At 36.4% G+C, this 17,075-nt stretch overlaps 1 protein-coding gene across 1 annotated transcript in view; it reads right to left on the bottom strand.

The window, feature by feature from the left end:
- The window catches only part of LOC103208151 (DNA excision repair protein ERCC-5), a 114,429-nt gene that overhangs the window by 9,178 nt on the left and 88,176 nt on the right, over positions 1-17,075 (bottom strand). Inside the window, exons 11-20 of the mRNA XM_042782697.1 lie at positions 15,433-15,548; positions 14,852-14,935; positions 13,024-13,084; positions 9,635-9,778; positions 7,406-7,613; positions 6,013-7,110; positions 3,216-3,475; positions 2,766-2,885; positions 2,389-2,602; positions 402-546 (exon numbers count right to left, since the gene is read on the bottom strand). Coding sequence (XP_042638631.1) covers positions 402-546; positions 2,389-2,602; positions 2,766-2,885; positions 3,216-3,475; positions 6,013-7,110; positions 7,406-7,613; positions 9,635-9,778; positions 13,024-13,084; positions 14,852-14,935; positions 15,433-15,548 — 2,450 coding nt within the window. The remainder of the gene's footprint in view (positions 1-401; positions 547-2,388; positions 2,603-2,765; positions 2,886-3,215; positions 3,476-6,012; positions 7,111-7,405; positions 7,614-9,634; positions 9,779-13,023; positions 13,085-14,851; positions 14,936-15,432; positions 15,549-17,075) is intronic.

Genomic DNA, 17,075 nt, shown 5'->3' with positions numbered 1-17,075 from the left:
TGTACAAAAAAAGAAAAAAATGAACAGTTGTAAGTGCACTTCATTGTAACTCAAATACATAGTTAAGTCGGAGACTACTTGACTACATATATACAGATATATACACAAGTATGTGCCCAATACATAAAAGCTACTCAATAAATATTTCAGTGAATGAAATGGTAACTCCTACACTCCTATGATATCTCACAGCACTGGGCTAGGACAAGCCCATCATCACTAAAAATACTGACTCTGATTTCATGAAACTCTAGAAAAAATAAATTTTTGTAACCCCAACTAATACTTCCTCCTGTTTTCTCAAAGGATGATTTGTGACAGTGCCCTATGTAATAATAATTCTATTTGCTAATATGGATATTTACAAAAACATCTGAATTAAAAAATCAAAAAGAACTCACGAGAATTTCAGCAGAGGTTCCAGGCCATGTCCAGGAAATTCATTAAGAATTTCCATGGCTGTTACACAACCCACAGTTGGTATTCCATCTGTATAATCACTTCCAAGCAAATAGGCTAAATTTATTAATTTGTTCCGGTCTAACCCTATAAAAGCAAAAAATAATAATAATAATAATATATTCAATATACAAAAATTGACATAAACTTCTGTATATATGTATCTATCTCTAACCAAAAATACCTTTTTTTTTCATTATGTGAAAGCAGATTGTTTTCTTTAACTCCTGCTAAGATTTTTTTAAGTTTCATCTAGTTCTATAACTTAAATATACTGTCCCTCAAATTTAGGTATCTGGCCTAGATCTCACCTCTGCACTACAATCACATATATTCAACTTAACATCCCCAACTGGAGATCCAATAAGCATCTCAAATTTAACATGTCCAAACCTGAATGCTTCATTTCTCCCCTACTCTACCATACTCCTTCCACAGCCTCCTTCATCTCATTAAATGGCAAGTCCATTCTACCAACTGTTCAGGATGTGGAATCATCTTTGACTTTTCTCCTTCTCTCATACCACACACAGACAATCCACCTGCAAATCATTTCTATAGCACACCAGACCCTATTTGATTTTGGCCTCCCCCTCTTCTCAGACCTTAACTTTCGCCATTCTCCTCCTCCATCGCTGCTTCTTTCACACTGGCCTCTTTGCTCTCCTACAGCACACCAAGCAGAATTCCACCTCGGGCATCTACATCTACTAGTCCCTATGACATGCTCTTCACCAAGGTATTTGCTTCCTATTTCCTTCAGGTCCCTGTCCAAAATTTACCTATTAGAAAAGCCTAAAACAGCACCCCACCTACTCCCTATCACTCTCTCTCTCCCATTTATGCTTTATTTTTCTATATGGTACATATCACCAAATGTCATTAATTATACAGCATATTAAAAAAAAGGAGAAAAAAAAACACCACCATTGAATTGATTCCAGCTCACAGCAACCCTACAGGAGAGAGTAGAACTGCCCCTACAGGATTTCTAAAACTGTAAATCTTTACAGAAGGAGACTGTCTCATTTTTTTGTCATGGAGCAGCTGATAGGTTCAAACCACCAACTTTTTGGTTAGCAGCCAAATGCTTCAACCACTATGGCACCCTGTATCTCCATGGCCAGGAGAAACAACCAGCATATAAGAGTCCCTCAACATGTGTTTGTTGAATGAACAAATGATCAGTGCCAGAAACACTACTAGTGTGTGGAACATAATTCTAGTTCGAGTGATTACCACCATTTCTCTCTATCTGTATCATCTTTCACTTCACTCTGAAGATCTCAGGGTAACCAGTCACAGGCCAACCAGGTCAGATGATAAAACGCAGAAATACCTAAACAAACTTCGATTTTAATCTCTTAATTCTAGTTTTTAAAATTCTATTACGCTGGTAACTTAGTGCCTAAGGCACTTGACTGCTATCCAGAAGGCTGGCGGTTCAAACACACCAGCCACTCCTCGGAAGGAAGATGGGGCAATCTACTTCCATAGTGATACTGCCTTGGAAACCCAGGGAGGGGTCGCTATGAGTCGGGTCTGACTCGATGGCACATAACAACAACAACAACAATTACACTATACAAGGAGTTTTGGTGGCACAGTGGTTAAAGCAAAAGGTGAGCAGTTTGAACCCACCAGCTGCTCCATGAAAGAAAGATGAGGCAGTCTGCTTCTGTAAGGATTTATAGCATTGGAAACTCTAAGGGGCAGTTCTACTATGTCTTATAGGGTCACTATGAGTCAGAATGATCAGTAACAGTGGGTTTTGTTTATTACCCTATCCAAAAAAAAAGATCATTTGTATAAAAATTTGTACAGACCTACCATTTCAATTAATTCATCATTTAGTTCCTTGGAAAGAACTATTTAAATTATAAATTTTGAAGGAAAATTTCAGAAATTAATTATACTCTGAAGCCTTACCTAATTGGTTGTGAAAGTCCACATATTGGTAATATTCTACAAACTTGTTTTTATTAAAAAAGTTTTTATAGACATGCCGTGCTCCAAACAGCCAAATATCACTGTCATCAGTGATTGTTCCGGAAGTTTGATCAGTCAGGTCCAGGATGGCACACTGTGCCTCTGCTTCCATAGGAGCCTCGATATAGGGAATGCCGAAGAGACGAAGAAGTTCCTGTGGAGTTACAGACACACAGTGACACCTCCTGAAATGCATTAGCCAGCCTTATCCAGCTATGGGACCAGTGCTTTACTTAATGCATTCCCTGAGGGAATCTGAGTAAGTAAAAAACGTCAGCAGGAATTGTTTAAGGAAGCCCATGGTTAAGTAAGCCTACCTGGCTTTCCAGGAACATCTGTCCTGTTACAGTAGCAGCAATCCGTTCCTGCTGCTGTTTTTGAGCTTTCAATGAATTCTGTTGTTCTAAAAGGCTGCTCTCCAGAGTCTCCAGTTCTTCCTATATAATAATTACATTTGTAGATAATCATATTAATAATCCACTTTAGTTCATTTGTTATAAAAAGCCTGCATGTAGTCTGACTGAAAACACCAATAAGCTTTTTCTCTTGGATTTCTGAGCAAGATTCTGTAATATCATTAGAGTTCCCTCACTAAATCACATGGAAACCTGAGTCTACCCCAGACAGTAACCTATATAAAAAAGGAGCCGTCAGCAAGAACAAGAAGATGCATGAAAATAACATAAATATTCATCCAGTAACTCCTTAAAACTCAAAAGTATTTATCTTCTTCAGCAAAAAGTTAAAGCATGATGTCACATTATTACCAAATTGATATCTTGCCATTCATTGAGTGAATCATCTGCATCTTTTTCAGCTTCTTTAGGTGGCTCAATATCCAAGCTCTCGCTTTCAGAGTTGTCTCTTAAGAAGCTCTCGGTATCACCACTGTCTCCTTCCATCTTAGTTTCTGTCAGTCCCTCTTCAGCAACTGATTTTTCACCTTGCTCAGAGGAAGGGTTAGAACTGTCTGGTAATTCACCTCGACTTTCATTACTAATTACACTGTCCACTTCAATGAAACTTCCTGTACCAAAACAGTAACAGTCACTTTAACTATTAAAAAGTAGACATTTAACAACAACTTACAACTATTAAATAAATTTAATTTAAAAATGCCTGTCACTTCAAAATAAGCCTTTTCATTAAACTAGCACTGTCTTCGAAATTAAGAATAAAGTTTTCAAAGATTTGTATATTACTTTTATATGACTGTGATCTTAATGAACTAGTATTTTTCAAACAATTCAAAAAGAGAACTACCAAAGTATGTAAACAATTATGGAGGTTGTTAAAAACATTTTATGCTATTTCACTATTAACATAGCAAAGAATAAAGCTGTGACTGAGTGGAAGGAATACTAAATGAGTACTTCCTCCTCTGCTTTCCTTCCCTTCTCTTTTCTTGTCTGGGTCTGAGGAAGAATTCATGACTGAGAAGATGGCTGCGGTTATCAAGGAATGGGGACAGGGTCAAGGAGACATACAGAGCCAAGGAGGTGGCCAGTTAAACTGGAAGATGGTTACATATAGAGAAAAAATAAGCAATTAAATAAACTTATTGAAGATAATGGGAGCAAGGTTTCTTACTGTTAGAAATGGAAATTATGAATAAAGTGGGAAGGCTAAAATGAAATTTGTGATATTAGATTGGGGCTGGGGATATCAATGTGAACTTGTGAATATATAGATATATGCACACACACATATACATACATACAGAAAGAGAGAAACAGAAATAAATATAGATGCGTGTGTGAGTGCATAAATATGTATTTTCTGGGTTAGTGACTGAGAGGGCCCAAAGCAATAAAAACCCACTAATATTAAATACACCCAACACCTAGATTTTGGTTTCTAAATACCATTCTTGATTAAAAGGAGCCAGGGCTCTCTGGTGAAATGGCTGGTTCTAAGGCCAGGATGGGAAAAATGTAAGAGGCCTGGAACATCTGGGTCAGAAAGTAAGAAAATGATCTATCCAAGGTCAAACTGAAAGCAGCAATTCAAAAGATTAGATGAGAAGCTTAGGGGGCCGTGAGTTTATGTTAATGGTGGTAGAATAAATTGGAAAAGGACAGCAAAAATAATTGTACAACTTAAAGAATGTAATCAATGTCAGTGAATTATACATGTAGAAATTGTTGAAATCGTGTATATCTTTTGTTGTGTACATGTTCACAAAAAAAATTTTAAATAATAGAGGAATTGTTAAAAGTCACAAAAGCCAACATTAAAGGTCCCTACTAGCCAAAACTGGAACAATTTTAACAAAATAATTTATAATAGCATCAAATTATAACTCACTAGATAAAATAGGAATCCATGAGTCTAAAGAGATATAAAAAATAATAAATGAGGGATAAGAGCAGATTTTCATTATATTAGCATGCTACCCTAATAAATATATAAGGAATGATGGGATTAGAAAAACTACTATTTGGCAACCTTATCTTACTTATCATAGTAAGCTATATTCAGGTGAAAATCATCAGTGGGTGCTAAAACAAGTGGGTGAAAGTCAGTTGAGGAACAGCATATTTACACACCCTAAAAATATCCTTCCATAAAATATTTATTAGGAGCTCTGGTAGCACAGTGCCTAAGGCACTTGACTGCTAACCAGAAGGGTGGCGGTTCAAACCCACCAACCACCCCTCAGAAGAAAGGTTGGGCAATCTACTTCCCTAGTGATACTGCCTCAGAAGCCCAAGGAGAATTCGCTGAGTTGGGTCCAACTTGACAGCACATAACAACAACAAAATATTTATTAACTATAAAGGGAAAAGATAGTGAAGCCTGCGAAAGTCAGAACCTGTGTAAGGCAAAAACCTGTTAGAGAAGGAAAATGCAAATACTGTCCACTAAAACAAACTACAGAAAAGTGGTAAGGCTTTCTGCCTGTCAAAGACAGAAAATGTGTGAGACTCAGAAAAAGAAGGCAGTCCCATCGAGTTCCACCTCTTATAGGCTTCACTGTAGTCACTTTAGAGTGAAGAAACCTTGCAGGTATCAGTTTAAAAAATTTAAGCATGTGTGCTCAGAAGGAAGATTGTGCAATCAAAGATACTGCCTCAGAAACCCAAGGAGGGGTTGCTATGAGTCAAATCGACTCAACGGCAGTGAGTTTGGTTTTTTTGTGTGTGCTTGCATGTGTAATATAGTGTGTATATACTGTTTTGTGTGTATGTACAAAGCAAATGTTGTAAGTGCTAGAAATTGAGGTTCTGGGTACAGGAACAAGAGTTTTCTCTAATATTCTTTCAGTTTTTCTTAAGTTTGAGGTTATTTAAAAATAAAAAGTTAAAAAATAAACTGAAGAGAAACCTGCTCCTTTACCTTCTCCGACTATGATATTCTCTCCCTTTAAAAATAGCAATAAACAGAACAGCCAAACAGATTCAAGATTAAAATGACTAGCTATTTGTCCCTGAGAAAGTCATTTAGCTTTCTGGTTCACTATCAGTAAAAAGTAGGAACAGTACTAGATGAAAAGATTTTTCAGTCCCACAACATAGGTGAAGATCCACCATTCCATATCTCTAAAAACGTATAACCACCTACCATCAGATTCACTGTCTTCAGAGTCAATTTCCTTTGGTTCCATGGGCTTTGGAACTGAAATTAAATCCTGACCTGCAGATTCAATCATCTCAGTTTTTCGGCTAGCTTTTGGCAAATCCTCATTTTCTAAGTTACTTAATGGCTCTGAAGGGACTCTGACTGTGTTACTCATTTCTTGCAAACTGACTCTGCCAGTAATTTCAAAAGGATGATTTTTTTCACATTCTATTTCATCATCACTTGAAGAAAGAACAGAAGAATCATATTTATTCTCAGACGTGCCAAGATCGTTTTGTCGCTCGTGAACTTTGGGGTATGTTTCAGTCTGTGATACAGAAGTCATACTTGTTGAGGATGTTGATATCAGTTCTTTTCTGTTCTGGAGTCCAGGTGCATCACTGTGCAGAACTACTGTCCTTTTTAAATGAATAGGATCTTGTCTATCCTTTACTATAGATTCACCACTTGTCTGAAAGGCTTCACTGACTGTGTGAATAAGTGATGTTGGTTCTTTTTGAACATTAGATTCACTGCCTTGACAAAAGTTAGTGTTTGATAAATGAGCTGAGTCGGTCAGCTCTTTTTCATTACTAGTGCTGATTACACACTCCTCTACAAAGTTCACACTAGCTGAACGAGATACAGTTGTAAACAACATTCCTTCTCCACCACCTTGAACCTCAGGTCCTCCATCATTTTCCTTACCAGAATTGTCCATAAGAAGTTTTTTTACTTCTAATTCCCCCACCTTCATATCATTCCCAGCATGCACTATCCCTTCTTCATCATCATCAAGAGCTTTCTGAATAGCTAAGAGAGTCCTCGGTGATACAGAGCCTTCATCTGTACTAGTTGATGCATTCTTCTTACTGTACAGCCTTTTATTTTCACTCTCCAACTCCTCTTCTGAGCTGTTTCCCAGCATGGCTTCTTGCATAGCTAGTAAAGTTCGTGGAGAAGGAGCGGTGGCATCAGTTTCTTTCTCTGGCTTCAATTTTTCACATGGAGGTGACTTCATGTCAAAAGACACACTATGCATTTTGCTGGAAGACGGAAGAGACTCTGAATCTACTTCTGCAATTTTCTTAGTTTGAATACCTTAAAAGAAAAAAATGAAAACATTTCTAATTATATAGTTTTATAGTGTGATAGTATACTTCTAGTAGGCTGAACAAGAGAATACTAGTACTCATAAATGAAATGATAAATTTTCATTTCATTAACAACTAAGAGTTAATTCTTTTGTTAACTTAAAAGTAGGTTGCCACAATAGTAGTAGTGCTATAAAACAACTATTACATAAGTAGGACTTAAGGTGGTGGTAATTTATAAAATTCAGAGACACAACATATTTTTGGTTTTTAACAGTCAAATAAATGATGGTGCATGATACCTTTTATCAAGATGTAATGTGAAGTGTCTTCTGAGACCACTCTCCTTGACTCTACCTCCTTCAAAAAGCCCCCTTCGTGTTCATATTGCCTTTGGATTTGCCCAGAGTGTTGCTGATTCATTTCCTTTTGTACATTTTCTATGTGCTGGTTTAAGTAGTTTTTTTTAAGCAAGCCTTTGAGTTGATACTGGGAAAAGTCACTGGACTCCTAAAAGCAAAATAAATTTTAAAAATTATTCTTAAAAAAAAAATAAATAAATAATATTACCTTATTTCCATCCCCTTCCACATCAGGGGACAAAGAACAACTGATTTTTTCATTGATAGCATTTTCATATTATCTAATAAAATTTGAATAGTAGGAAATCTGTAACTGACTTTTTAAAGGGTAACCTTGAGAACAAAAATAAATGGGGAAAAAAATGAAACTACAAACACCTTGTGTAACTTAATCACTTGTTCAAAAACATTCAATGAGTATCTAAGTTATGCCACCATGACAATCAGATTATGGCTTAAGAGAAAATATTCTAGAATGCAATAAATTCAACAAGCAAATGAAATAGCTACCAGTTTTTGACCCATAAAAGACACGCAATGAATTACTGCAATTATAGTTATTGAAAATAATAGGCAACATTTATAAAGCATTTTTTGTGTATAGGGCACTCTTCTAAGTGCACTTAAAAGTATTACCTCATTTCATTTTCACAACCACCCTATAAGATAGGTACCATTATCTCCATTCTACAAATAAAGAAACTGAGACATAAATAGGTTATGTAACCTCCCTAGAGTCAAATAGCTTATTAGCTGTTAAGTGGTAGATCTAGGATCAAAAGCAGATTGTTCGCAATTATATGAGATTGCTTCTATTATGATTATTAATATTATTATTATTCCTTAACATCACTACTCATATCAATATTACATTTGCCCAATGTGCAGGTGACACAAAGATCCCACCTACTGACTTAGAAAGTATCCACTCTATCACAATTACAGCTGCAATTCAGCCTCTGTCCTATACTACCCTGTGCTCTACCAATCCAAGAGACTATGTGGTGGCAGAAAGAATAAACTAGATCAAATCATTAGGAATTGCTTCTTTTTCTTCCATTCCTTCCCATTATTGTTTACGTAACCTGAATTCTACTTCTTCAAGCAGCATTCAGGAATCCTCTCACCTTCAAGAAATAAAATACCCAACAGATAGACTGCACCTGGGATTTTCCCCTGAAATGAAAATAAATTTACTCTGTCCTTCGTATACCTGAAGAACAATTTCTATATGCCTTAGTATTTTCCTATCTTTACATTCTTAATGGGAAAAAAAAAAGAAGGGAGTAATGGGTGAAGAAATATTGCTTGCCTTTTTCATATTCTGGGGAACAATTTTAAGAATGTTCAAAACTCTGTAGAAAAACACTCTTTTGCCAAGGATACTACTACTACAAATGTATACTCTGTTCTACAATGGATTAAAGAACTATGTTGGAGATAAAAGATGATAGGAGTTGAAAGGGAAATAAACTTATTCACACCTGAAGAAAATAAATAATTAAAGGTATAAAGCATGATTGAGAGATGGGAAACATGCCAACAAAACTCAACGCTATGCATCATACCCACTCCTGCTTTCTGTGGCTTTAATCAGAAGCCCTATTACCACTGTCCACAAAAAGGGAGAAAGATGAGCACTTCCATGGCTATAGCAGAGGAAGATGTACCTGTAATTTCAAGTTAGAACATATTTTTTCATTGTGATTAGATTCTATGCTGCTATTAATATTCTAAAAACAGCATATATCATGGGTGAAACAGATCTTATGAGCTAGCCTGAGAACTGGACCACTACGCACACACCAGCACTTACTATGTGAAAGCTATTAAGCGAGGTGCTGAGAACACAAGTGAGAAAGATATGCATATTTTGGTGTGACTGACAATTTGCTAACTATAAAGGGACTTTACAAGGTGCTATGAGAACATGTATCAGGAGATAAGACATAGTCTTGGGTGCAGAGTCAAGAAAGACTTCCTTCAAAAAGTGTGTGTAAGTTCAAACTTGTAATTACATGATTTTCATAGATTCTCTGAGATAACACAATTGCTGCTTACTGGAAACTACAATATTATATAAGAAATGCACATCAATTTTCTCTTCTTTTTAAGGAAAAGTTTTGGTGAAGGTCTTAATTCTAAGCATTTATGTATTGTGCATTTTACCTCTGGCATTGCTTCAAATAATGTTCTTCTTCGCTTGGTAAATTCTTTCATATCAGTCAAGATTTCATGCTTTATTTCAAGGGGTAAGGAGCTGAAGTCTTCAGATTCAATATCTATTGCTTGAGGATTATGAAAGAATGCATCCTATAAATAGTAAAATGTGACAACACAGAATTTACACTTCATACATTTAATTCAATTCAACATGACATTGTGCTTATGTCATAAATATAGTTGTATATAATCAAGAATAGGAATCAAAGTGAATTGGCAAATTAGGAAATGTATCCATTCATGTCTTCAAAAGAAAAAATATTTACTGGGCACCTCTACTGTCCAGGCACTTATTCTAGGTGTTACAGCATGGTGGTGATCAAACCAGATAAGATTCCTACTTTAAGAAATAGAGGAAGGCATATGATAAACAAGAGAATAATAAGTGCTCTGAAGAAAATAAAACAGGTTCACTGGCTAAGAGAGTGACTAGGAGAACAGGGGGAAAAAATATCATTTGATAAGAAAAGAAGGCCCCACTGAAAAGATGACATCTGAACATGGACTTGAAGGACAACAAAGAGCCTGCCACACAATGATCAGGGACAGAGTTCCCAAGCTCATCCATTTCTCAGCAAGGGCAAAGTACCTATTGCAAAGATGGCACTTACAATTTTGAATAATGTTTATAATTTTCTTAATTACTTGTTTTGGTCTTAACGTGAAATTAAAAGGGAGACATTTCACAGGCAAGAAAAAGGACAAAGTTTTTTTTTAATTTAATTACCAGAAGTATTTAAAACCCCTTCATGACTATATAAGGAGCTCTGGTAGCGTAGTGGCTAAGGCACTTGACTGCTAACCAGAAGGCTGGTGGTTCAAACCCACTGGCCACTCCTCGGAAGGAAGACGGGGCAATCTACTTCCGTAGTTATACTGCCTTCGAAACCCAAGGAGGGGTCGCTATGAGTCGGGTCCAACTCGACTGCACATAACAACAACAACAACATCATGACTATATAAAATAACACCATTTGATTACCTGTATGTATGTACATTGCGTACATACGTGAAAAAACAGGGAGCACTTACAACAGCCAGTCACTATGCTTGCACTTCCCATGTTTACCTAATTAATCCTCCCATCCCCCTATGAGGAAGGAGTTATTATATTTCTGCTCTACAGAAAAAGACATAAAGCACTGGAGAAGTTAATTAATTTGTCTAGATCCCACAGCTAGTAAACGCAGAGGCCAAACTCAAATGTACATCTTTCTGACTTTAAGGTCCATGTCTCAACCAAAGTTGCTATCAATTACTGTTTTAATACTGCAGAATACCACAAGTTAGTTCCATAGTTTTAGCTCAAAGTTCTTCTTCTATATGTAGGAAAATAATACAAATATAAACAAGAAATATTGAATTTGGGAAGCAAAGAATCCTATCACCTACACTAAGAAACTTGAAAAAAAATGTTTATTAAAAACTTTGTATATTTACTACAATTTCAGTATGCAAAAAATGGTATTCAATAAAACATCTTCTTGTTATGTGCCATCAAGTCAGACCCGACTCATAGCGACCCCTCCTTGAGTTTCCAAGGCAGTATCACTACGGAAGTAGATTGCCCCATCTTCCTTCCAAGGAGTGGCTGGTGGGTTTGAAACGCCAGCCTTCTGGTTAACAGTCAAATGCCTTAGGCACCATGCTACCATCTGTGGTGGTGATTTAGGAGTTCTGGCAGCACAGTGCCTAAGGTATCTGACTACTAACCAGAAGATTGGTGGTTCAAACTTACCAGCCAGTCTGTGGAAGTAAGACTGGGCAATCTATTTCTGTAAAGATTAACTGCCTCAGAAACCCAGTGGGAGTCGCTATAAGCCTGAATCAACTCAACAGCAGTGGGTTTGGTTTTGGTTTTTGGTGGTGATTTTATAAGCTGTTCACAAATTCTTAGACACTTTTCCTGTCTAATTCTCCTCTCCTTTCAATAAGAGCTCTGATGGCATAGCAATTAAAGCATTTGGCTTCTAAGCAAAAGGTTGGCAGTTCAAACCCACCAGCCACTCTGCAGGAGAAAGATGAGCCAGTCTGCTTCTGTAAAGATTTACAGCCTTAGAAACTGTGAGGCAGTTCTACTCTGTCCTACAGGGCTGTTATGAGTAGAAATTGACTCGATGTCAGAGGGTTTGGTTTGGGTTTCAATAGGGGCTGGCCTTAGTAACTTGCTTCTAACAAACAGACTGCAGAAGGAGGGATGCTGCATTAATCTCCAACACTAGGCTAGAAAAGGCAACAGAGTTTCTGCCTGCCACTTTCTCTTGAGATGCTTGTTCTTTAAACAAGCACATCATGCTGTGGAAAACCTATACCACATAGAGTCCACACACAGATATTCTGGCTGACAGCCCTCGTTAAGGTCTAGCCAAAAGTTGGCATCAACTGCCAAAAATGAAAGGGAGGAGGTCTTTGAGGTGACTTCAGTCCCAACTACAATCTGAATGTATCTGCCTGGGATACCCTCAGAAAGAACTACCTAACTGAGTTCAGTCAACCCTCGGAACATGATAGATGAAGAAAAGAAATAACTGTTGTTTTACAACTCTAAGTTTTTGGGAGATTCATCATTCAATAATAGATAACTATAACATAAGCACAGATATATATCACACATATATATATATTTAGGTACCAATGCACATATCTAAATACACAGACTCACACACACAATTTATCTATATCAAAAAGAGGAAAAATAATCAAATACAATATAAAATACACTAAAATGTTACTACAAGGTATTTATGCTCTACATAAGCATGTATTACCTTTATTTACTTACTTATTCACTTACTTATTGGTTGGTTGGAAAAGGAAAATGGGCCTACTTTGGATAATCTACTCAAAAACGAAAAAAGGGAGCTCTGGTGGGGTAGTGCTTAAGGCATGTGACTGCTAACCAGAAGGCTGGCAGTTCAAACCCACCTGCCACTCCTCGGAAGGAAGATTGGGCAATATACTTCCATAGAGATACTGCCTCAGAAACCAAAGCGGAGGGGGGTCGCTACAAGTTTGATCCAACTCGATTTGGGATAATCTAGACATGGGTGATGGCAAATTCCATATATGTGTATACGGGTATGCATGTATTTCATACACATATACACATGCATATACATATTTGTACACAAAATAAAGAAAACATCTGTCTTTATCTTTTATCAGAAGTTACATAAATTCATACCACATCACTGAAAATGATTTTGATGTCATTCTTTTCAAATAAAAAAATACATTTCTTCAAAATAATAATTAAAAAATTATTTTAAAAGTTAAGTTTGGAGATTATTTTTTAATTTCATTTTTTTAAACTGATTCAAAACTTACTGAAATACCTGTAATGCCTGTTTTTGATTCATTCTTTCTTGCCATTCTTTTTCTTCTTCCTCTTCTGAACTGAAAGTCAAACATACATTTACAATATGTACGATTTTAATGACTACTTACAAAAAGATCTATTGTCTGCAAGGTGCTAATAGTTATAGGAGCCCAATGGTGAACAAGACAGCAAGATCTGTGCTATCATTGATTTTACAGTTTAATGAGGAACACATATAATAATTACAATGTAATTTAGTAACTGAGGAGCTCTGGTAGCATAGTGCCTAAGGCATTTGACTGCTAACCAGAAGGCTGTCAGTTTAAACCCACCAGCCACTCCTCAGAAGGAAGACTGGGCAATCTACTTCCACAGTGATACTGCCTCAGAAACCCAAGGAGGGGTTGCTATGAGTGGGAATCAACTTGATGGCAGTTGAGTTTTTTGAGAGTTTTTAGTAACTATTCTCACAAAGAAAGACCAGGTTGTTAAGGTGCAATAAGGAGAGTCACCTCACCTCAATTTCGGGGATCATGAAAGCTTTCTGGAATACCCTCCAATTACACTGTTTGGAGTCAGCATGGCAAAGTGGGGGTTCTATCTATAGAGTGTGGGGGAGATTCATGGAGACAAGAGTTCCAGGCAGAGGCATAAGTTCTATAAACATATAGAAACAAGGAAAAGAAAGCCTGTCTGATGGAAGAGGGCAAAAGCTATGTTGAAGAAATGCATTACATTCAAGTTTTTTTCCTAAAGAATGAGAAGCTAGGATGCATTTTAAGCAGGAAAATGACAATATCATCTTTGTGTTTAAAATATAATATTACAATCCAAAGCAGAGATTAGCTGTGGTGGGGAGGGGCTACTGCAAAAAGGATGAGATCAAAGAAAACAACAGAGAAAAAAGTTTGGAAGCTACTACAGAAATCTAGATAAAATAAGATGATGATCTAATCTAAGGTAGTGGCAATGGAGATAAAGAGAACTGGCCTGGATCAGAAGCTACTCTGTCTCTCAGGGCTCCTGGAAAAGGAGCTCTCCTGGAGCAGAGACAAACTGTCAAGGCTTCTACTTCCCCATCTTCATTTCAACCACAGAAGCCACAAACAAGTAAACAATAGCCAGAGGAAGAGGGGTCTACAAAGAAGCCTAAGACAGACAGATAAGCCCAAGAAGTATTAAGAAAACAGAACAGCAGGGTTGTTGTTGTTGTTGTTGTGTGCCAACACATAGTGACCCCTCCTTGGGTTTCTGAGGCAGTATCACTATGGAAGTAGATTGCCCAACCTTCTTTCCAAGAAGTGGCTGGTGAGTTTGAACTGCCAGCCTTCTGGTTAACAGTCAAGTGCCTTAGGCACTACGCTACCAGAGCTCCCTGAACAGCAGGATACCAGCTTTAAATGGTGCCAAGAAATCAAATAAGCTGAGAATTAAAGTGTCTACTGAATTTAGCAACAAGGACGCCCTATGTAGTCTTTTAGTGTGGTGGTGTAAGAGAGATGATACTGGACCGCAAGGCAGATAGACACAGTCTGTGTACCTAAAGCAGAGTGCAAGGAAAACTAAAATCCATGTCGTCATGAAATTTAAACCAATAGTGCTAGTGGAGAGTGTTTGAATGAAAAACAACAATTTATCACAAACCATCACAAATCACCAAAACTCAAAGGTAAGTTAAAAAATAGAAAATTTAGCCTTTGAAAAATATTCTGAAAGGTGTACAGAATGGATATTTCAGGTGCTTTAATTCCTACATGTCTTATCATACAGATGAAATAGAAAGGTTTTAATCTATTTGAACAAAGCAATAATTAAAATTATGCTTTTAAATCTTAAACATTTACCTATTTTTTTCTTCCTCTTGTAAAGGTGGCAAAACATAGATGTCATCTCTTCGCACTTGAGTAAGGCTGGGTAGTGCTTCATCTCTAAAATATACACATATATTTAAAGCGATTATATGAAATAGTATTTTGAGTTAATCATACTACCCCATGGATTACACAAATCCTGCTCAGGTGAAGAAGGAGGAAACACACTGGCAACGGGCTTCTCCCTTTACTGACCCAGCTCTGAATTAGCCTATCACTTTGGAAAATAAATACAGCCTAAGAGGAAAGAAAAGAAAAAGGAAACTTGTTATAGCTTCTCAGAGTCTCAGTAACAGCCTTAACTATATTCACAAACAACAGCATAGAAGTAATGTACACAATGCAACACTTCATCTTTTCTTATTCCTTACCAAAGTTAATTTCCACAGAGGAGCAATTTCACAATTTTGAGCTCCTAGGATGAATGTCATCCTATTATTTCCTGCTCATTTCATCCTCTACTTTCAGTTGGGAATTAAAATTAAGGAAAGGGAACCCCAGGAATACAACATGAGAAAAAATAATTTTTAAGATCAATGTAATATGCATCTTGCCTTTTGCTTTTTAAAGCAGTTTTAATAGCTTGTCTTTTCAAAAATGTTGTCAAGAGCTTCTCTGTAGTTTTTCTGGAGTCACTGTTGGCCAAATCCTTTCTCTGCCTTCTCTTAGCCTGTAAAAAGAAAGGATGTAAGATTTTACTTGCAAGCATTAGTATATTAAAAACATTTCTGGTTTTTTTGTATCATAGAATTAGTATTTCCTCCTAATTGCTGTATCAAAGATCTGATCATCTTTAGCTTCAGGACATTCATATTCCATACCAGCTGTTACATAATATATCTGAGAAACTATTAATTTATTTCCAGTGGCCTTTACATGTTCTTTAATTTCTAAATAAGCCTAGAATGACATACAATCAAGTAAACGCTGTTCCAAAGGAATTATTATGTTTATTCACTAATATATTCTTAAAATGTTACTGTTATGCCAAAAATAATTTCTGAAATTGAAGTTAACTGTTTTTTTTATAAAAATACATTATTGTTTTTTGCTGTTTGCTGTTCAGTCGGTACCCAATTTGTAAATCTGTCCCTTAACATTCAAAATTGCATCATAAGAAATCCTAAAATATATATATATGTAAATATATCTTACAAGAAAAATTGGAATAGTTTGTATGCTTGTGTTTGAATATAAGACAGATAAATCAACTCTAACCCTATCAAAAAGTACCTGACAGAGAGCATGTCTTGGACAACTGAAAACTGCAACATTCAAATCCAGACACTTTTACTATGGGAATAAATGTCCCCAGAGATTTACAAATTCTTACTTTTAACCTACCTCCTGACTTAAATGAGATAATCTCTGCCTGGTATGATTATAAAGTGATTAGCTAGCATTTTCAACATACAAACATGACATATCCAAATGGATGCTGTGATTTGGAGGGTACATAATTATTCCAAACAGTATTGCTCAAACATTTTCCAAAACCACCTTCAAAACAGTAAAGATATTCATTCTCACTCTTTTATATCATACCATATGTCTTTCCTTGATCATCAGCTTCAGTGCCCATCTGGCACCACAAAACATTGCTTACTCCCCAAAATCTAATTCACCTTTCAAAGCGGGTTTGCTATCACTGAGAATACTAAGTCTCAGATTCAGGGAGGAAGTTCCCAAATAGGTATTCCATAACACTCTGAGCAATGGCAGCATGACTGGAATAAATACAGAATAGTTAAGAGTATACTCTAAAGGGAAAATTCTCATTTGGAAGAATTTTAATAGTTTTAATTAAAGTTAAATTTTATCATTTCACTCACCATATACTTCATAAGCAATTTAAAAAAAAAAAAAGTGTATTTGTTAAAGATGAATAAAAACATAGCTGAAATAAAATTGTGTCAAAATCAGTCTGTTTCTCAAGGGGCAAGTTTGTGGTCATTGCTTGGTCATAGCCAGCTACCCAGAGGGACCAAGTAGTTAAACCTGCAGGCTTGGGACCACAGTCGCAGGGGACATCAAGCTCAATTGGCATAACATACTATATAAAACATTGTTCCATCTCCTACTTTGGCGAGTAGTGACTAGGATCTTAAAAGCTAGCAAGCTGCCATCTAGATGCAACGATGGGTCTCTCCTCATCAAGAGCAAAGAAGAATGAAGAAAACCAAAATTCATGGAAATA

This window comes from Orycteropus afer, unplaced genomic scaffold, assembly GCF_000298275.1.
Source record: "Orycteropus afer afer isolate SDZICR_OR568_19922 unplaced genomic scaffold, OryAfe1.0 scaffold00417, whole genome shotgun sequence".
In the NCBI taxonomy this organism is placed as follows: domain Eukaryota; kingdom Metazoa; phylum Chordata; class Mammalia; order Tubulidentata; family Orycteropodidae; genus Orycteropus; species Orycteropus afer.
This window is presented reverse-complemented; position numbering and strand designations above follow the sequence as displayed.